The sequence below is a fragment of the Nothobranchius furzeri genome, chromosome 6 (assembly GCF_043380555.1).
Source record: "Nothobranchius furzeri strain GRZ-AD chromosome 6, NfurGRZ-RIMD1, whole genome shotgun sequence".
Classification (NCBI taxonomy): Eukaryota; Metazoa; Chordata; class Actinopteri; order Cyprinodontiformes; family Nothobranchiidae; genus Nothobranchius; species Nothobranchius furzeri.
The window spans coordinates 40,361,492-40,382,910 of record NC_091746.1 but is presented as its reverse complement, the minus strand read 5'-3'; the positions used below and the strand labels follow the sequence as shown (position 1 = coordinate 40,382,910).

At 42.5% G+C, this 21,419-nt stretch overlaps 2 protein-coding genes across 2 annotated transcripts; one reads left to right on the top strand and one right to left on the bottom strand.

Annotated features, from left to right (window-relative positions):
- Positions 1 to 1,353: 1,353 nt before the first annotated feature.
- Positions 1,354 to 12,710, top strand: eif2b1 (eukaryotic translation initiation factor 2B, subunit 1 alpha). The gene is made up of 9 exons (XM_015975729.3): positions 1,354 to 1,663; positions 1,749 to 1,850; positions 6,080 to 6,216; positions 8,089 to 8,205; positions 8,287 to 8,399; positions 8,468 to 8,536; positions 8,617 to 8,692; positions 12,311 to 12,436; positions 12,511 to 12,710. Exons 1-9 carry the CDS (start codon positions 1,651 to 1,653, stop codon positions 12,664 to 12,666), a joined length of 909 nt encoding a protein of 302 aa, XP_015831215.1. The 5' UTR covers positions 1,354 to 1,650; the 3' UTR covers positions 12,667 to 12,710.
- Positions 12,083 to 19,809, bottom strand: ddx55 (DEAD (Asp-Glu-Ala-Asp) box polypeptide 55). Its single transcript, XM_015975719.3, has 14 exons — positions 19,606 to 19,809; positions 19,476 to 19,526; positions 18,425 to 18,511; positions 18,212 to 18,303; positions 18,027 to 18,089; positions 17,316 to 17,465; positions 16,352 to 16,541; positions 16,191 to 16,273; positions 15,918 to 16,049; positions 15,387 to 15,479; positions 13,703 to 13,817; positions 13,322 to 13,490; positions 12,948 to 13,240; positions 12,083 to 12,878 (listed from the first exon to the last, which is right to left on the bottom strand). Exons 1-14 carry the CDS (start codon positions 19,711 to 19,713, stop codon positions 12,714 to 12,716), a joined length of 1,791 nt encoding a protein of 596 aa, XP_015831205.1. The 5' UTR covers positions 19,714 to 19,809; the 3' UTR covers positions 12,083 to 12,713.
- Between the last annotated feature and the right edge of the window lie 1,610 nt (positions 19,810 to 21,419).

Sequence of the window (21,419 nt, the reverse complement as noted above, 5' to 3'; positions counted from 1 at the left end):
GCTTCTTTTACTCCTCTCTCAAACCATCTATGTCCAGAATGTGTACTTTGTCATCTTCAAAGGTGTGTCCCTTGTCCTTCAGGTGTAGGTGGACTGTAGAGTTTGCTGAAGAGGCGGCTCTCCTGTGTTGTGCCATGCTCTTGTGTAATTGTTGTTTAGTTTCTCTAATGTAAACATCTGGACAGTGCTCCTACACTGGACTACATAAACTACCCCACTGAGCTTCTGTTGGGGTGTTTTGTCTTCTGGATGGACCAGGTTCTGTCTGAGGGTGTTGTTGGGTTAAAGTTTACCGGGATGTTGTGTTTGGAGAAGATTCTTCTAAGTTTCTCTGAGTCTCCTGCCACGAATGTGATGATGGTGCCTTTGTGTAAAGGATGTTGTTGTTAGGTTGGTAGCAGAGCTCTCATGTTTAGTGCTAAGTTCAGTGAGATCATGGAATGGGATCAAGAATTTTCTACTGACAGGAAAAAGATCTCAGCTAACATAGCTGTAGATCACACTGGATAACTTTGTGTGGTTGCATTTATTTTACTACTTCTTGCTAGAGCTGTCTTTAGTAAGCTCAAAGTCAATTTGGTTGTACACCTGTGAAATAGCAATAAATGATCTTGAATACTGTTAAATGTACTTCCTGAATGAGTGACCTTTTAAGGCTAAAATAACAAAATGACAAATACAGACAGAAGGATGACTTATTTCTTCTTTTGTAACTCATTGCATCACCACCTGGTATCAGAACAGTACTCGGTATTGGAAGATAATCAAAAATCAAACAACCTGGACTCAGATCAGAGGCAAAAATGTGGTTGTAACATCTCTAGATATAAGTCAGCTTTATAAACTAAAACAATTATTTATGAACTAACATTAACACTAATGACACTAATTGATATATTTTTATTATGTTGTTTGAACCCAAGGGTCTCATTATCTGAATTTTCTAACCTGTTGGATTGTGAATCTGTTTAAAAGTTTTGCTCTATAAGTGCCCCTTTTTTTACTTTGAGCTCCCGCCCCGTCAAAGGTCTCTGCACAGCCCTGATGTGCAGCATAGATGTAAAACAGGCCATTTTGGTTCGTTATAAATAAATGTCAGGGCCAAATTTTGTTTTTTTGGTCTGTTGTCTCTTTAGGGACATCTCGTTTCTATTTTATATTATTGTTCGACTTCTTATTTTGATGTGTATATTGTCATATTTTAGAACATTTTGCATCTATTTGCTCCATTTTGTCAAACCTTATTCACAAGTTAGTTTAATTTATTTTAGTTATTTTCATAAAACTAACTTGTAGACTCAGCTTTACATTTAAGTAATGTGCATGAAGGTAACACGAACGTCTACGTCATTTTCTTGCGACACGCAACTCGCTGCGTGAAGCTAAAAGCGTGAAAGTCTCTAGATGGTGTCAACAGAACTATTCAGACTTTGAGAGCTGTTTTCTTGCTGGCGTGTAAAAAGGTTTGGTTGAATCAAACATTTGAAACATCAGTTTTGCTTCTCTGAATTATTTGAGGCCGCAGCTTTGCGGTGTAGCGGTTCTGGTGCTGTCTAAACATCTCTAAACTGACTGATTCTTGCTAATAAAACGTCCAGAGGTTGGTTTTGAGTTGGAATAGCGGTTTTTAGGCTCCTATCTTATTTCAAAATGAATGAAGAAGGTAAGGCGTTTCATGTGAGGGATTATCTGCTCTGCTGTGGACTCGCCGATGCTAAAACTGTCCTGTCTCTGTGGTCCTGGATCAGAGCTGGTGGAGTACTTCAGGGCTCAGATGAGGAAAGACCCGGGCATGGCCTCTGCCGTTGCGGCCATCCGCACCCTGCTGGAGTTTCTCAAAAGAGACAAAGGTGTGTATGTCACCTCATATATGCCACCTCAGTATGGATGTTTTCATACTTTAATTTCAGATATACTGTCAAGCAAAGCACCATTATGTTTTTGATATTACAGATTATAATTACCACTTATTAATCATTTTAGGTTAAGAACAATTTTCTTTTCAAAAAGCAAGTATTTCTTCTTAAATTCAAACCTCCAGGTTTATTCAACATCTTTTACATTTAAGGACTTAGGCTGATTTTTCCACTCATTTTTTAAGCAGCCAAAGTTGAGATATAAACAAAAAGACCTTCAGAAAGTTTACAGAGTGGTTGATCTCTTTAAAATATTACAAGATGATTTGATTGCTTGGAAGCAAATTATAAAGAATTGAAATGTTTGCCAAATGTATGATTGGAATTTTAAAGTATTTTTATTACTTGTAGTCTTTTTGTATTTTTCTATCTATCTATCGTCCGTCCATCCATCTATCCATCCATCCATCCATCCATCCATCCATCAATCTATCAATCACACACTGCTCACAAGAATTAAAGGAACAATTTTTTTATTGGGCCTGGCATGAAATCAATTAAATCCATCCATAAAGTGGCAACAATTACAAAACCCTCAAAACAGGACTGGTTTAACATGTAGAGGTCATTTCAAGTTTCTCCCTCTTGAGCTTTTTCTGCTGGTTTTCCACTCGTGCTAGTTTTGGCTCTCTACTGGCAGTATGAGGCGATTCCTTAACCCTACAGAAGTTGCACAGGTTGTCCAACTTCTCCAGCATGGCACATCCACACGTGCTGCAGTAAGAAGGTTTTAATGTGTCTCCCAGCACAATCTCCAGAACATGGAGATTTCAGGAGACTGGCGGTTATTCTGGGAGAGCTGAACAGGGCCGTAGAAGGTTCACAACCCATCAGCAGGACTGATATCTGCTCCTTTGTGCAAGGCGGAACAGTCTGAGCACTGCTCGTTCCCTACAGAATGACCTCCAGAGGGCCACTGGTGTGAATGTCTCTACCCAAACAATCAGGAACAGACTTCATGAAGATGGCCTGAGGGTCTGACGTCCTGTAGTGGGCCCTGTGCTCACTGCCCAGCACCGTAGAGCTTGACTGGCATTTGCTCATGAACACCAGAATTGGCAAGTCCGCCACTGGCACCCTGTACTTTTTTCAGACGAGAGCAGGTTCACCCTGAGCACCTGTGATAGACGTGAAAGAGTCTGGAGAAGACAAGGAGAATGTTATGCTGCCTGCAACATCGTTCAACATGACAGGTTTTGGTGGTGGGTCAGTGATGGTCTGGGGAGGCATATCCATGGAGGGACACACAGACCTCTACTGCCTAGGAAATGGTGCTCTGACTGCCATAAGGTATCGAGATGAAGTCCTTGAACCCGTTGTCAGACCCTACGCTGATGCAGTAGGTCCTGGTTTTCTCCTACTGCATGACAAAGCCCGCCCTCATGTGGCAAGAGTATGCAGGCAGCACCTGCAGGATGAAGTAATTGAAACAATTGAATGGCCTTCACGATCCCCTGACTTAAACCCAATAGAACATCTGTGGGACATTATGTTTCGGTCCATTAGGCAGCACCAGGTTGCTCCTCAGACTGTACAAGAGCTCAGGGATGCCCTCACACAGATCTGGGAGGAAATGCCACAAGACACCATCTGTTGTCTCAATAGGAGCATGCCCCGACGTTGTCAAGCATGTACACAAGCTCGTGGGGGCCACACAAGATACTGAAAAGCAATTTGAGTTGCAGAAATTAAGTTTTTGAAATAATGGACTAGCCTGCCACATCTTCATTTCACTCCGAGTTTAGGGTGTTAACACAGTTGAGCCCTCTCTAGGCTGATAACTTTTATTTCCATTAAAAGACTTGGCATCCTTTTGTTCCTAAGACATTGCCCTGTCGTTATTTGTATAGATATCCAACTTCATATTGAGATCTGATCTATCTAATGTGTTTCTTTAAAGTGTTCCTTTAATTTTTGTGAGCAGTGTGAAAAACGAATTGCCCCTTCCTGATTTCTTATTTTTTTGCATGTTTGTCACACAAATTGTTTCTGATCATCAAACACATTTAACCATTAGTCAAAGATAACACAAGTAAACACAAAATGCAGTTTTGAAATGATGGTTCTTATTATTTAGGGAGAGAACAAAATCCAAACCTACATTGCCCTGTGTGAAAAAGTAATGGCCCCCTTGTTAAAAAAATAACCCAACTGTGGTGTTTCACACCTGAGTTCAATTTCTGTAGCCACCCCCAAGCCTGATTACTGCCACACCTGTTTCAATCAAATCACTTAAATATGAGCTGCCTGACACAGAGAAGTAGACCAAAAGCACCTCAAAAGCTAGACATCATGCCAAGATCCAAAGAAATTCAAGCACAAATGAGAACAAAAGTAATTGAGATCTATCAGTCTGGTAAAGGTTATGAAGCCATTTCTAAAGCTTTGGGACTCCAGCGAACCACAGTGAGAGCCATTATCCACAAATGGCAACAACATGGAACAGTGGTGAACCTTCCAAGGAGTGGGCGGCTGACCAAAATTACCCCAAGAGCGCAGAGACAACTCATCCGAGAGGTCACAAAAGACCCCAGGACAACTTCTAAAGAACTGCAGGCCTCACTTGCCTCAGTTAAGGTCAGTGTTCACGACTCCACCATAAGAAAGAGACTGGGCAAAAATGGCCTGCATGGCAGATTTCCAAGACGCAAACCACTGTTAAGCAAAAAGAACATTAAGGCTCGTCTCAGTTTTGTTAAGAAACATCTCAATGATTGCCAAGACTTTTGGGAAAATACCTTGTGGACTGATGAGACAAAGGTTGAACTTTTTGGAAGGCAAATGTCCCGTTACATCTGGCGTAGAAGTAACGCAGCATTTCAGACAAAGAACAGCATACCAACAGTAAAATATGGTGGTGGTAGTGTGATGGTCTGGGGTTGTTTTGCTGCTTCAGGAACTGGAAGGTTTGTTGTGATAAATGGAACCATGAATTCTACTGTCTACCAAAACATCCTGAAGGAGAATGTCCGGCCATCTGTTTGTCAACTAAAGCTGAAGCGATCTTGGGTGCTGCAGCAAGACAATGACCCAAAACACACCAGCAAATCCACCTCTGCTCTGAATGGCTGAAGAACAACAAAATGAAGACTTTGGAGTGGCCTAGTCAAAGTCCTGACCTGAATCCTATTGAGATGCTATGGCATGACCTTTAAAAGGTGGTTCATGCTAGAAAACCCTCAAATAAAGCTGAATTACAACAATTCTGCAAAGATGAGTGGGCCAAAATTCCTCCAGAGTAATGTAAAAGACTTGTAGCAAGTTATCGCAAACGCTTGATTGCAGTTATTGCTGCTAAGGGAGACCCAACCAGTTATTAGGTTCAGGGGGCAATTACTTTTTCACACAGGGCAATGTAGGTTTGGATTTTGTTCTCTCCCTAAATAATAAAAACCATCATTTCACAACTACATTTTGTGTTTACTTGTGTTATCTTTGACTAATGGTTAAATGTGTTTGATGATCAGAAACATTTTGTGTGACAAACATGCAAAAGAATAAGAAATCAGAAAGGGGGCAAATAGTTTTTCACACCTCTGTAGATGGCCATGGGTCATTTTTATTTCTTAGTGCTGAATAGACACATTTTTGAGTAACATCCCACTTTGAATCTCTCATGTGACTTTGTCACTTTCAGAACAAAAACATGGATTTTGTCTCAGCAACGAGGCTCTAATGCATTCGTTAATTTCCGCAAAACTCAAGTGTTGTTTTCAAACTAATAAAATAAAGGTTTCTTCTTGGATGAAAACATTTTTTTTATCTGACCGTTTTAGCTTCCTACTAGAGGGCTTCTTCATGCGCTGTCCTCTGTTGGAGCGATGAGGCCCCCTCATCTCATCTTTGTCTTGTTTCCTGAGTTTATTGCCTCCCTTATAGCGGAGATGAGGGGGCAGACACATTGCCAAGAGCTTGAGACTTGCTCCTTGAGGCAACATCTGGTGCATATGGGAGTGCCCGTCAACGTAACGCATACCAGGAATACCAGAAAAACGCAGTGTCATTGCTCCATTAGATGGCAGCTCATGAAGAAGGCCTCAAATAGGAAAGTGAAACTTTGGTAAAAGACATTCAACCCAAGATACTTGGCTGTTTAAGAAGACACCTTAAGTTTTATTAGTTGTAACAAGGCATTGTGTTCTTAAACCATCGTTTCCCTGCAGGTGAGACCATCCTGGGCTTGAGGGAGAGTCTGAAACAGGCCACAGGCTGCCTGATGGGGGAGGACTCATCCGTGGCTGTGTCGTCTGGAGGTGAACTCTTCTTGCGCTTCATCAGTCTCACCTCTCTGGAGCACCAGGTGAAGCAAAACACTTCAATGTTCAGATTATCAATCTTCTTTAAGGCAGTTATCCACCTGCTATGGATTATGGAACAAACCTTCTTGAGAGCAACAGATCTACAGTGGGGCAAATAAGTATTTAGTCAGCCACCGATTGTGCAAGTTCTCCCACTTAAAATGATGACAGAGGTCAGTAATTTACATCATAGGTACACTTCAACTGTGAGAGACAGAATGGGAAAAAATCCATGAATTCACATGGCAGGATTTTTAAAGAATTTATTTGTAAATCAGGGTGGAAAATAAGTATTTGGTCACTTCAAACAAGGAAAATCTCTGGCTCTCACAGACCTGTAACGTCTTCTTTAAGAAGCTTTTCTGTCCTCCACTCGTTACCTGTATTAATGGCACCTGTTTGAACTCATTATCTGTATAAAAGACACCTGCCCACAGCCTCAAACAGTCAGACTCCGAACTTCACTGTGGCCAAGACCAAAGAGCTTTCGAAGGACACCAGGAAAAGAATTGTAGACCTGCACCAGACTGGGAAGAGTGAATCTACAATAGGCAAGCAGCTTGGTGTGAAAAAATCAACTGTGGGAGCAATTATCAGAAAATGGAAGACATGCAAGACCACTGATAATCTCCCTCGATCTGGGGCTCCATGCAAGATCTCATCCCGTGGGGTCAAAATGATCATGAGAACGGTGAGCAAGAATCCCAGAACCACACGGGGGGACCTGGTGAATGACCTGCAGAGAGCTGGGACCACAGTAACACAGGTCACCATCAGTAACACACTACAACCGCAGGGAATCAAATCCTGCAGTGCCAGACGTGTTCCGCTGCTGAAGCCAGTGCATGTCCAGGCCCGTCTGAAGTTTTCCAGAGAGCACATGAATGATACAGCAGAGGATTGGGAGAATGTCATGTGGTCAGATAAAACCAAAGTAGAACTTTTTGGTATAAACTCAACTCGTCGTGTTTGGAGGAAGAAGAAGAATACTGAGTTGCATCCAAGATCACCATACCTACTGTGAAGCATGGGGGTGGGAACATCATGCTTTGGGGCTGTTTTTCTGCTAAGGGGACAGGACGACTGATCCGTGTTAAGGACAGAATGAATGGGGCCATGTATCGTGAGATTCTGAGCCAAAACCTCCTTCCATCAGTGAGAGCTTTGAAGATGAAACGTGGCTGGGTCTTCCAACACGACAATGATCCCAAACACATCGCCCGGGCAACAAAGGAGTGGCTCCGTAAGAAGCATTTGAAAGTCCTGGAGTGGCCTAGCCAGTCTCCAGACCTCAACCCCATAGAAAATCTGTGGAGGGAGTTGAAAGTCCGTGTTGCTCGGCGACAGCCCCAAAACATCACTGCTCTCGAGAAGATCTGCATGGAGGAATGGGCCAAAATACCAGCTACTGTGTGTGCAAACCTGGTAGAGACCTATAGTAATCGTTTGACCTCTGTTATTGCCAACAAAGGTTATCTTACAAAGTATTGAGTTGAATTTTTGTTATTGACCAAATACTTATTTTCCACCCTGATTTACAAATAAATTCTTTAAAAATCCTGCCACGTGAATTCATGGATTTTTTTTTTCACATTCTGTCTCTCACAGTTGAAGTGTACCTATGATGAAAATTACTGACCTCTGTCATTTTAAGTGGGAGAACTTGCACAATCGGTGGCTGACTAAATACTTTTTGCCCCACTGTAATTGAAACTACTGCAGCATTCTGTCCATCTTTTGATGCTTTTACAGAAACATTCAGGCTGTTTGCTCAACAAACAGGGGGGATCAGCTGACCGGAGTGGGCTCATCTTCATCTGCTCTCTTCTTTAACCAAATACACAGAAAACACTAACAGCTGTCTTGATTTCCAGGATCTGTCTCACTGTAAGAAGGTGATGGAGGAGAGAGGAGAACTCTTTCTAGAAAAGATCTCCATGTCCAGAAACAAGGTTGCTAAGCTCTGTCACACCTTCATCAAAGACGGCGCTGTACGTACAAGCTCCTCCTCCTTTGCTTTTCATCAGTCCTGCGACTTATTTAAGGATCTCTGTTCTGTTTAAATCACTTAGAAAATCCTGACTCACTCGTACTCCAGAGTTGTTCTCAGAGTTCTGGAGAAAGCAGCAGCAGAAAAGAAACGCTTTTCGGTATATGTGACCGAGTCGCAGCCTGATGCTGCTGGGTGAGTGAGCAGGGAGTGTGTGTGAGGTTTGATTCTTAAAGGATACACACTTATTCAGTTGTCTTCAGACGACAGATGGCAGAAGCCCTGAAGAAGCTGAACGTTCCAGTAACCGTAGTCCTGGATGCTGCTGTTGGGTGAAGAAGACCTCCTCCCATATCCTCTTTAAAACTCAAAAGCAGGTGTTTTATTTACAGGTTTCTGTTATTTGTCACAGGTATTTCTTAGAGAAAGTGGATCTGGTTATAGTCGGTGCTGAGGGAGTGGTGGAGAGCGGGGGGATCATCAACAAGGTTGGTGTCATTTATTTCCATGACTCTGGTTTTCACAGTGTGCGTGTTTATGTAGGGAGTATCGTGTCCGCCTCAGACCAGCCATCATAATCATACACCCACATCTTATTTCTAAGAATTAAAACAGCCATGAATCAGAAAATCCTTTCTCTTTAATGGCTGCTAGTATAAATGAGGAATTTCTAATTTTTATCTGAGTGGATAAAATAATTTGAGTCCGTATGGCGGCAGCCTAAAGAGCCGTGTCTGTTCAATGAATGAAAACGTTGTGGTTTCATTTCAGAAAGTATTTTATTCATCTGTAATGTAATAAAAGACTTTAAATATTTTATTAAATGTAAATTCATTTATGCCCAGGTTTATAGAATAAATTATATATTTTTATTAAACTATAACAGTGATTTTTTTAATATATATATTTGGTAAAGTCTTTTCTTATTCTCAGTGTCTCTGCTGCTGTGGGACACACGGATGTTTAGATTCGTAGGGAGGGAGGGACACTTTAGTCTTTTTAAATGACAACCTTCTCTGACTGGGATAGATTTTAAACATATAAAAATGAAATTAAAAGCTATACTTGTCTTCATCAAAGCAGAAAGAAAAGTTGCTTAAAAGGTAAATTTATTAACCAATAAAAAGACGGATGGTGCCGACTCCTTTAGAATTTTGTACTTATTCTAATGAACACAACCCTGTATGTGTAACATCGCCACTAAAACAGATTCATGCCCAAGCATGTTAATTTGGGGCTGGCGCCAGACGCTGCCATAGCGTTTTAGCTCTCATACAGCTCAGAGTAGCTGATGCTAATTTAGTCAGATTCTGATTTATCTTCAATAACAAATTAACTGAATGTTTAATAAAAATTCATGAACTTGAAAATGATTCATCTAGAACTCACATTCTGATGTATATGGATACTGACAGTAAACTGACATGTTTTAAAGGTGTGGTTCACTGAAAAACAATTTTTATTGATTATTTCTGATTATAATCAGTCCCTGAGTTTTCATGCAGGCGGAACATGAAAATAGTCTCCTACATCAATCTCCTGCTGATAGGAAATAGACAGGGAAGCTCTAGGATTTGAAAAGCCTGACCACAGAAGCTCCTCCAGGCTTCTGTTATTTGTGGAGATAAAACATCCACGTTGCAAGTCAGTGGTAGAGTCGCGTTGCTGTCATCCAAATCAGAGGTGTGATATGTCCAAATATCAGGAAGACTCCAAATCCTGTTGTCTGAAGCTCTCCTCTGATCTGGCAATCTTCCAGATCCTGAAACAGGTGCACAAGGGGCCTCATTTATCAAGCTTGCTTACGCACAAAACGGGGTCGGAAAACTGCATAAGCAGCTTTCCACGCAAACTTTGGGATTTATGAAAGAAAACTTAGCAGAAAAATGTGCGCAACTTTAAGTTGACTAAGGACCTGGCTTACACACATTTTGGACATGGAGAGTACCTGCAGTGCTGCTGCTGAGAAGGATAAAATTATGAAATCCTGCAGCATTATCACCTGTACTGCTTTGTTTTCACACAGAACAAGACCGCGCACGCACGCACACACACACACAGCCTGAAGTGCAGAATATGGAATGCAGAATATCAGCAGGGGGACAGGTTGAGACAGAATGTCATGCATCTGTGACAGCGTGTGTGACCTGATTGATCATGCACCCTGGCTACTTGGACAAGGGAGATCTCCGTTTGGGTGACTGGTTAGCGCTCGTGACTTTTGCCCGGGAGTCTGGGGATCGAATCCCGATTGGACCATTCTTTTTATATCCGCCACAGATCTCTCTGAAGAATTCTCAACATTGACGGCTTCAGCAACGCTGTGCCACTCCGTGGATTTTCTCTCATTTGTTTTGCAAAAGCACTTCCTTTCATTTCTCCACCTCACCCACAGGTACCTCCATTTCTGCTTCTGTGAAATTGAGTTTCCTTGATCTGCCTTGATCTACGGTCACCATTGTCATTGGCGGAGCGTTGCAACAGCCGGCTTATGTATATGCATGAGATCCACAAGGCACTTTGCATTGACTATTTGTCAGTAAGTGGGCGTGGTGAGGGCGGAATGTGACTAAAATGCAGCTGAGAAACTTTCTCGTTTGTCTCTGATTTATGAAGCGGAGATTGCGTGCAGCTGTGCGTACTCCATGTTTGATAGATCACAAGCCTACTTGGCGTAAGTATATTTTTTTGCTGAGCTTAAAGGGGCATTATGGAAGTTTGACAGCCAAAACATGTATAGAAATAATACATTTCTTCTTCATACATTCTCCTGCAATGCCCTGGTCCTGTAGAATGAGTCCTGGCATTTTTACTGTGATTGCCTGTTTTTCTGTAAAATCACAGAAAGAGAGAGCTGCTCGGGTCGAGCAGGCTGCCTCATGCTCATTCACGCTCAGGCATAGCCTTCCGAACCGTTCTTTGAACGTTGTTTCGGCTGTCAAAGGATATAAGTGTTACAGATACAGTAGACGCCACTGGCGATTTAGCTCATCTAGTAAGACGTCGGACTTTTGTGCAGAAGACCTGGGTTTGATTCTGGATGTTAACATAGTTTGAGTTTCTTTTTTACATTAATGATATATATTTTTTAAAGTAAGATGCCCACATTTTATTTGAGACTCGCCGAACGGCATTGAAGTCGGATAAAAAATGATGTGGGTTCAACTTTCATTTTGGAACAACTTTTCAAGCAAGGGAAGGGAATGATCTGAGCATGCAGGAGGACCGACCCATCTTAAACCTTTGTCGGCTGTGCTGAAGAGAAAGGTACAGAACCAAATTATTTAATTAGCTGCACCGTCTCCTGTCCTCTGGGCCACACACACACACACACACACACACACACGGGACTGTCAGCTCTCAGCTGTTATTTTCGTCAAGGAGTGTGCACGTACAGCATGCGCGCCTCGTGCACGAGCCTCCTATTGAAGCTGCCGTTACGCTTTTGGCCTGAGGGGGCAAGCGCGAGCATAAAAATTCAAAACTCCGTAAAGTCCCTTTAAAAGTATGGTTTTAGTAAGGATTCTACGCAATGTTTGATAAATGACACCCCCGGGCTTTTTGTATGCAGAGTACAATTTGCAAAGCACTCATTCCCTCTAGAGATCACTGCAAATGTACCCATTTAAAAAATGAACCACACTCTTATGAATTTACAAAATAAGTGCTTTTACAGCATTTTTAAAATCTAAAATACAACCAGTATCAGAGCAGGTAAGGTCCATCATGGTGACACATTAGTCACCCTAAAGAGCCAAAGTTGAACCTGAAATCATTAGTTTGTTCTTTAGGCTCATAATTATTAAAGGGATGACTTGTAACCTCACCAGGTCTACCTTAAATAAGCTTATATGATAAATATTTCATTTATCACATCACACTTTCAAAGTCAGGCTTTAATAAAAAGTCTTTCTACAAACTTCATTAACATAATCGGTCCAGTTGACACAAATGAAAACGTTCCATGACATGACGGTTCTTCTGGTTCCGTTTTCTGAGTAGATATATTTTATAATTCAGAGGGACAAGCATTCATGGTTAAAGGGGAAGATGATTTTATCTATAATCTGACACATTGGAGACGTAACAAGTGTGTGTTCTTTCAGATCGGCACGTATCAGATGGCTCTGTGCTCCAAAGCTCACAACAAGCCCTTCTACGTGGTGGCGGAAAGCTTTAAGTTTGTGCGCTTGTACCCTCTGAACCAGCAGGACGTGCCCGATAAGTTTAAGGTTGGTCTTCACACTTGTTTGGTTTCTCTCTTTACTCTGAGGATTCCCTCACTCGCACCTCCTTCCCTTTACAGTACAAAGCCGACACCCTGAAGTCCCATCAAAACCTGTCTGAGGCGGATCCAATCATCGACTACACACCTCCCTCCCTCATCACCCTCCTCTTCACAGACCTTGGAGTACTCACCCCATCAGCAGTCAGCGATGAGCTCATTAAACTTTATTTATAACAGTGTTTAGAACACTATGCTCTAATAAAACACATCGAATCTCAGTCTCAGCTGTGGTGTTCCTGCTCTGGCTCTTCTGCCTTGTGCTTCAGTTTGGGTCTGCTTATCTGTTCCTCAAAGTCTTCCTCACTGATTTGGCCTTTCTTCAGCTTCTTGAGAAGACGAGTGTCGTCTAAAAGCTCTTTCATTTCTTCGTCATCGACATCGGGGTCCTGCAGAGACAACACAACCCATCAGACCTGGTTCAGTGGAGTTGTGGTTTAAACCTCGAGTAGAAATACCTCATCGTGTTTTCTCTTAGCCACCCGTTTTTTCCTGCGCTCCTTCTTCATTTTCTGTTTGGACCAGGCTTTATTCTTTAGGAAGTTCTTTTTAGGAAGCTCTGCCTGGACTTTATCTTTCCGCTCAGCCAGAGTCTTCTGCCTCTGCTTTTCTCTGTTCTTGTCTTTGTAGCGGATGCTGTCTGTGTTCACCGAGGTCTCTTCAAACTCTGGAAAGGATTTTCCTCTCAGCTCTGGCATCTTTGGCAGGCGGAGGAGAGCAAAGCCGCTGGCCAAGAAAGCAAAGTCCAGATCTACAGGAAAAAAATAATCTTAGAACAATTCCACTTCAGGGGTCATCTCATGCCATGTTGGGTTTATGCTGCTTTTTTCACCTTTGACCCGGAAGATGAGGCTACACTCGTGTTTGCGGTAGGCCTGGACGCAAGAGACGAAAGCTCTGATGCCTTTCTCAAACATGGCCCGGTCTGACAACGCCATGGCCTTCACTTTAGGCAGCACGTCCACCACGTCCTTCACAGGAGACATCTTCTGGAGAGGACACTGGAGAATCCGTCCGTTTAATTTCACAATCACTGAAATAATTCTGAGTTATTTTCCTAAATTTAAAAAATAAAGTAGATTATAAAACACGTCTGAAGGTTCAGGGAGTTAAACCAGAGCAAGTTTAACACCTGAAATATGAATACTTGTCTAGGTATTTGTTACAAGTTTAACAAGATGAGACGATCCACCACAGTCTGAAGTATACTCACTTTCTGGTTAATGGATAAAAAATTGACATAAGATTCCTCCATCGGAAGCAGGAAGACTAGGGCGTTGCCGTAGTTACCGATACGCGCCGTTCGCCCACATCGATGCACAAAAGCACTGAAACAGAAAATATAAAATGCAGCAGAGCACAGTAAAAAAAAAAAAGAGTGAAAATCAAATAAAAAGATGGTGTCTATTGAAGGTGTGGGAAACTATAACCAATACATTTTCAGTGGTTTCTGGTAGGAATGAATGCCTTGCAAGCCGTACTCGGCAAAAAAAGCCCAGAATTCCTTGGAACAGCAACAAGTCTGTTGCTGCAGAAGGAGGCAGCAGACGGCAGGATTAAAGCCTAATCTACACTTCTCCGTCAGCTCCACGAGGGAGAGACACGGACGGAGACAATTTGCCCTCAAACTTCTCGTCTCTTGGGGAGTGTTGCAAAGCAACTCCCCACCAGGACAACAGAGGGCGTAGCGCTGTTCTGGGGAATCCTGTCATGTATCCAAGATAGTGTGTTAGTGTTTTTTTTTTTTTGTATTTGAGACTTTTTAACACGCAAAAATTTGTCACTCATCCTCCACCTCTTCATGCGCTCACCACCTCTAAACTGATGTTTCGTGTAATTTCCATCCACGAATAAAACACTTGCTGCACATCTTTCCACTCCTCCAGTCACGGGGGAATAAAACGTTCTTATGTTAGAGTTTTTCCATGATGTATTCTTCACTGCTCAGTGTCTGCCGCTAGATATCCTCGGCTCTGTGTTTTTGAGGGCGCAATGGCGGCGCTGTAGACGACAGCGGCGTCCCGACCAATCACAAGCTTGTGTTCTCCATCTCGACTGACGGATGTTTATAATGGTGTTGCGTGCGTCTGTCCCCACTGACTGTTTACTTTGCAACGCTGATGTTTTATCTCCACGAAAAACAAACCTGAAGAGTTCTGCCATGTGGTGAAGTCGCTAATGCTAACAGTTAGCTTCTACTAGCCGAGGCATTCTCTGCTGGTTCCTAGACGCTAAACCATCAACAGTCTTCATGAGTCAAGATTGGTGAGTCCATGACTGTTAAGTGACGGTGTGACGTAGATCTGTCAGACCTTTAAAATCCTAGAGTTTCACTGAGTATTTTCAATCAGACGCTAATGCAGGATATAGATGTAGGAGACCATTTTCCAATTCTAATCCAAAATAGTCATTAACAATTGTGTTGTGTTTACCAGCTACATCGGGGCTCACAGCTTCTGCTTCACACAACACTATTTATCCCCGTCCGAGAATCGAATAGTCGCGACGCTCCTCAGCAGGCTCACGTCTGTTCCAGCTCTCTTTGGCGCCGACCCTTGTCAGCCTTGGGCTGGTTAGTAAGTGGTACCTGGTGTGCAGCAGCGGGCTCCCAACGAGCCCTCCCCTCTTGCACACCGCCACAAATGGTTTTACAGTGAACCTCACATTTAAAACCAAACCACTCCCTCCTGCTACTTCTAACTACAGCTTTACATGTGGATTAATCCGCCACTGAAACTAGTCCCTGACAGCTGCATTAGTTTCTCCATGTTTGTTACCTGGTTTATAATAATTAAGTATTTTGAGGATGTAAACAAACACTTGTGACTCGTTTATGTTTTGATATAAAAAAAAGTGTCTAATGTTGGTAACGTGTGACCCGGCATCTGTTCCCTCACCTGGCGCTGCTGGGAGGATCATACTGCAGCACCCAGTTAACATCAGGGATGTCGACGCCTCTGGCCATGACGTCTGTGCACACCAAGATCCCACTGCCACACGACACAAAGCAAACCCAGACATAAACAACGCAAACTGGTTTCCAGCACTTTTAACAAGATAAAGAATTAAAACCAGTAAAAATAAATAAAAAAACGATTGATTTTGCAATCAGCTACAGGTTAATTTGACAGCATCTTTATCATTTAAAAGCCTTTAAAGAAATTCTAAGGAGAGCAGCTCCCTCAGATTTAAAACCTTTGATGCTGTTAGATTAGCCTGTAGCTGTTTGAATTGATTGTAAAATGTGTTGTTTTTATATTTTTATTTTGTTTGCTGGTTTTAAATCTTTATCTTGTATGAATGGATGAATGCTGTAATTGATATGCAGCCCTGTTTGTCCTGGCCAGGATGCTCTTGCAAGAGATTTTAATCTCAATGAGACTTTTTCCTGGTTAAATAAAGGTTATAATAAAATAACTGGTTTCTACCTCTTCAGGGTCCTGAAGTCAGCAAAGATACTGTTGCGCTTATTCTTCATTTTCCCATGGATGCAGCGGATGGAGACCTTCTTCACCAGCACTTCCAGAGCTCGACCGAAGTACTCCACACAGGCACAAGTACTGAAGGTGGAGACAAGTGTGTCACTGAGCTGACAGAACCATCAGATCTTTTATTTGAAAAGAACAGCAGTTTTCCTTAGAACAGAATAATGGATTTTATTGCGGGAAATTATCAGAACACAATAAACACAGCCGACGTACCTAAAGAAGACCAGATGCTTCTCATGTTTGTGTTGCCGTAGAAACGCCACCAGAGTGTTGAACTTGTCCTCTGATCTGCAAATCTGAAAGAACAGCGAGAGGAGTTTACCACCTCCTCTTGTTTCAGAGCTGCCTTTGAGCCTCACTCCTCCACCACTCACAGTGTAGTAGTTGGAGAGTCTGGAGGGGGTCTTCTGGGTGGCGGCGGCGGCCTGGCCCTTCTCTTTGACGGTGATGCGGACAGGATTCCTGAGACCGGCCCTCACCAGGTTCTCCAGCTCCTGAGTCTGAGTGGCTGAGAACAGGCCTGTTCGCCTCTGCTTGGGAAGGTAGCCCAAGATGGTGTTCAGACTGGAGAGAGAGAGAGAGAGACAGAGAGAGAGAGAGTGAGAGAGATGTTAGAGGCACTGAAATACGTCCAACAGCCTCGGAGCTTCTCAAAGGTTTTAATGGAAACTAAATCATTTAGTGGTGACATGCTTTCATTTAGGTTGTTTAGTATAAATGAAATTTTCTTAAAATGTCAACAACAGACCTTACAATTCAATTAGTGACGTGAATGTAATTTTCATGTTTAAAGACAAATGTTCAAAGCAGGAATCCCACTGTTTAGTGTAAAGATGACATTTTATTCTTAGCTGCGTTAACTACAACTAACCTTTATTAGAATTTTTTTTTTTTATAATTTCTGACAGCTGAGACGTATGACACCATGTTGCACAAACAATTAGGAATTTAAAATAGGTCTCCTCTTTGCCCAGAGGAGGGCACCATCAGGATTTGAAACAGAATATCTGGTTAGTTCCTCTCTATCCATCTGTTTTTTCATCTTTTATCTATCCTTTCTTTTAAATTACATGATAACATCTGGATGTAGGACTGTTTTCATCCCAGAGCCGACCCAGTAACCAGAACGCTGCTCATTTTAAAGCTGTTGAGTGGAACAGCACTGAACACCAGTTTTAGTGCTGGTTTTCAGTTCATCTGAATCTTTTAACAAACTCTTGCTACACAGAATGCTTTTAGTGTTAAATTGTATTTAATCGGAATAAAACTAATTGTCCAACTTGCCTCCTACTTGAACACATCGTGAGGAGCTGAAATTTTTTAAAGAACCAGTCGTACCTGGCCTCAAAGCCCATGTCCAGCAGTCTGTCCGCCTCGTCCAGAACCAGAACATCCAGACTCCTGACTGCACTGGCCAGGTCCAGACCGTCCGACTTCCTCCTGAACATGTCCTCCAGACGACCAGGTGTCGCAATCACAATGTTCCCCCTGGAAACATGCACAAATGTAAGACGACACAAAGCACATCTTTCCTATGCACCTTATCTAAATAAATCTGTTCAGCCTTTTATACTTTAACAAGAACTCCTGCAGGCCCTTTGAAACTTTGTCTGAATCATCACTTCAGTTTTTACTCAGCAACAAGCATTTGAATAGAAAGACCAACTAAATTTAAACACCAAGAATTTTTCTTTTAGGAAAATTATTCTTGTCATATTTGAATGTTGTAAATCTTATAAACTAATCTTATTACTAGCTAAGAGTTTCACTCATTACAAAGATCACTGTGGGTTTTTTCTTCTTCTCTGATTTATCGCAGCTGAACTTCCGAACAACAAAGATGCACCAGATAAAACTCAAACCCAGCAGCTGTTTTCCTTAGTTCCTTTAAAATTTCTTTATTTTATAAGATGGGAATAAATTCGTTTTTCCAAACTTGCTTACAAAAACAAAACCTCTTCTCAGATGCAATGTGATCAGAACTCCATGGGTCTGTTTTAATCCTGAGCAGGCAGCTGTGTGTGAAACAGAATGAAAACCTTCGCGTACCCCTGATCCTTGAACTTTTCCACATCCTCGATAGGATTACTGCCACCAATCAGTAAAATCTGCCTGAGAAACAGGAAGTAAACAACTGAGCACAAGAATGTTCATAAAAATGTGATTTTTTTTTTTGGGTGCGACTCTGTCTCCTACTCATGATTTATGTCCGTGGCTAAAGTCTTTATACTCACGTAAATTGTGGGAATTTCTGAATAAACTTCTCAGTTACTTCACTGATCTGCAAGGCCAGCTCTCTTGTGGGAGTGATCACCAGAGCACCAACCTGCAGGAGATGGTTTTTAAATCTCATCATCAACTGTTCTGTTGAACCCAGACGATGGATTCAGATCTGGGTGACCAAGCTGATCATGAAGATGCTGTTTTGACCTGTGGGACACCCTTACCTGCCTCTTCTTCAGCTTCTCTTCTCTCCTCAGCAGCAGCTCAATAATAGGAATGACAAACGCCAGAGTCTTCCCACTCCCAGTCACCTGCAATCACATAGTTTACTGTTAGAACTGAAGCAGAAGAGTCTGATGTTTCTTCAGATCTACACAAGAGGTAGAAAGACAAATGGAGAGAAAGTAGTAATTTATATTCAATTCTATTGTCGTTTCTTAAAAAACAAAGGCTTTCCATTCCTGGTTATTTGTTCAGTTTCAGCAAAGACAACGATGACGTAAGTATATAAAATGGCTACTATCCGGGTTGGAGGACAGGTCCTAGCTCAAGTGGAGGAGTTTAAAGACGTGAGTTTGTTCATGTGTGAGAGAAGCAAGGAGGGAGATCGACAGGCGGACCAGTTCAGCCGGCCTGTTGTGGTGAAGAGCAAGCTAAGCCACTGAGCTAAGACCTCAATTTATGGGAAAATCTTTGTCCCAATCCGCATGTGTGATCATCAGCTTTGGGTTATGACTGAAGAAAAAAAAATCAACAAGCAGCAGAAATGGGTCTCCTTCACAGGTTGGTTGGGCTCAACCTAAAGACAGGGTGAAGAGCTCAGACCCAGAGTAGACATAACTCCTCCATGTCATGAGGAGCCAGCTGAGGTGAGGGGACTTTTTCAGCTCATGTCTCCTAGACGCGTCCCAGGAGAGGTGTTTCAGACATATACTGGCAGCAAGATGCCCAGGACACCTCGGTGGGATTATTTATAATTTTTTTCTACAATATTCATCAGCAGACACGTGACCACTGAACTGATCGAAAGAGGTCTATGATGTCGATAAACAAGATGTCAGGAAAAAAATAAAGCAATAGCTCCTAGAAAGCAGGCAGGTTTTGTGAAGCTCTACTAAATGGCTTCAGCAACTAATCCGAAACTGTAATCCCAGGTTCCTGGATTTTAATGAGTAAATACCAAATAAACGTGTACCAGACTAAATAAAACGTTTTGAGTCATTTATCTACTGTCCTCCTCCTCCTCTACGCTACAGAAACAGCGGGTAAACTCACCGCCTCAGCAGCCACATCTTTGTTGCTCATGAACAGCGGAATACAAGCAGACTGGAAAGAGAACACATCAATAAATCAGGTGTTTTACGATGAGAACGGATCCAGAATCAGCTTTAAACTCTAAAGTTACCTGAACAGGTGTCATGTAAGTAAACTTCATTTCTTCGAGCGTCTGTAAGATCTTCTGATTGAGCTGGACAGATAAACTGTCCCACGTGCCGTCCGTTGTGTTGTCCATGATAGGCAAAGAAAAAACACAAGATTTTAGCACATGGTTGGCTAGCCACTACACGTAATGCCTGCTTCCGGTGCGTTGGCATTTACGCACCGGGTGGAACTTCAGCAACGAGTGTGGTTCTGCTGCAGCAGCGATATTTTTGCTTTCTCTTTCTGAGTTGTTGAAAGTTTCGATTCAAACAATAATAGTTCGTGAGAAATTAATATGGATACACATGATCATGGTAAGACCAGCTGATTCTATTTCTTGCTCTCAGCTTTATGGGACTAAAACTTAAAGGTGCAGTCTGAGATTTTTGAAATAATGCTGGAAACGCTTTTCACAAATTGGTGACAACCAATAAACTAAATGTTTTGTTCAAAAATTGAACATTTTTAATCACTTAACCAATCCTAGAAAAGCCTCAGGGCTCAAACTGCACCCCATGACAATGCCGTAAGGGTAGTTACCAAGGTCGAGCAAGGATCCGACCTAGCTGGACCGGTAAGGACCTGTCCTCACAAGCATCCTGCCCCTGGATTCGGACACACCCATAATCTGCACTTCACCCAAGTACGCAGCAATGCGGACTTCGGGCAAGGGTATTACCATGGTATTACCCACAAGTAGGGTTGGGCGATATAGCCTAAAATTAATATCACGATATATTGAGGATTTCACCTCGATAACGATAAATAGACGATAACTACAGATATGCGCAGAAACAAAAGTTGTCCACTAGATGGGGCTGTCACACGTATTAGTTGATTGACATTTGTGACTCAAGGTGGTACAGCTTCTTAAAGGGACGTGAACGTTGCCAACCTACACACATCTTTTCATTTTTTTACTATCAAATTTATTGACATGGGAACAATTATCACAATAAGAGTTAGAAATTTCGATAATGATAAATTTTCAATTTATTGCCCAGCCCTATCCACAGGTGGCATTAATAAACTAAATGGGGAAAGTCCGAGGGGAAGATAAACCATAATCTATAAAACACTAAATAACTAAACCTAAAGACTAAGGGCAAAGATAAACAACTAATGACTAGAGGGGTGAGGAGGACTGATACAAACCAATAAGAACTACATGGGAGTGACTAGGAGGAAACATGAGGGAAGCCTAGAGGGAGCTGGAGAACACAAGGAGACACACAGAGCACAAGGAGACACATGAGGGGAACGCAGAGGACGAACAGGAGGGGGCCGGGACCAAGGGGACACAGAACATGACAAAGGCTTTGTTTTGTTTTCCATGCCTCCTCTTTCAGCTGCCTGGCACGGACCCAGCCTGGATTCAGACAGGCATCACAGATCACAGGCGGAGGTGAATAATGGCCGGTCTCTTATTGTGGCCGGGTGGAATGTGGTAACAAGCAAGTACGGGGGGGCGGTTGTGTCATCGTCTCACTTTTGATTTGCCAGTGATAGACCGCGAGGGTAACTTTAACCGTGCGGAGACGAAGAGGAGGCGACAATTTGATATCAAGTTCAAAGAGAACGTGCGCTGCAGAACACTGGGGAGCAATAGGGGTTGTATGAACTAGTTTTTATGCCTGTCATCGACTAGTCGCTGTCACGTGATAATGACTGGCAAGATGCAGCCCTCGGAAAAGTCAGCAGCCTGCTGTCAGCAGGTGACAAGCTCCTGCGCTCGGGGGGGCAACGCGCTGTGCCAGAGCGTCAGTACTGACACGCGATCGTTCATGTTGGTTCATT

What these genes read in the sequence shown, in the direction of transcription:
- eif2b1 (XM_015975729.3), top strand. An exon ending in CCTTCATCAAAGACGGCGCT is followed by an intron (nt 8,206 to 8,286) that starts GTACGTACAAGC and finishes TAAATCACTTAG; the next exon opens with AAAATCCTGACTCACTCGTA. An exon ending in GCGGGGGGATCATCAACAAG is followed by an intron (nt 8,693 to 12,310) that starts GTTGGTGTCATT and finishes GTGTTCTTTCAG; the next exon opens with ATCGGCACGTATCAGATGGC.
- ddx55 (XM_015975719.3), bottom strand. Translation starts at nt 19,713, where the DNA reads ATGGACAACACAACGGACGGCACGTGGGACAGTTTATCTGTCCAGCTC. An exon ending in CAGAAATTCCCACAATTTAC is followed by an intron (nt 18,090 to 18,211) that starts GTGAGTATAAAG and finishes CCTGTTTCTCAG; the next exon opens with GCAGATTTTACTGATTGGTG. An exon ending in TTTTATCCATTAACCAGAAA is followed by an intron (nt 13,491 to 13,702) that starts GTGAGTATACTT and finishes CGGATTCTCCAG; the next exon opens with TGTCCTCTCCAGAAGATGTC.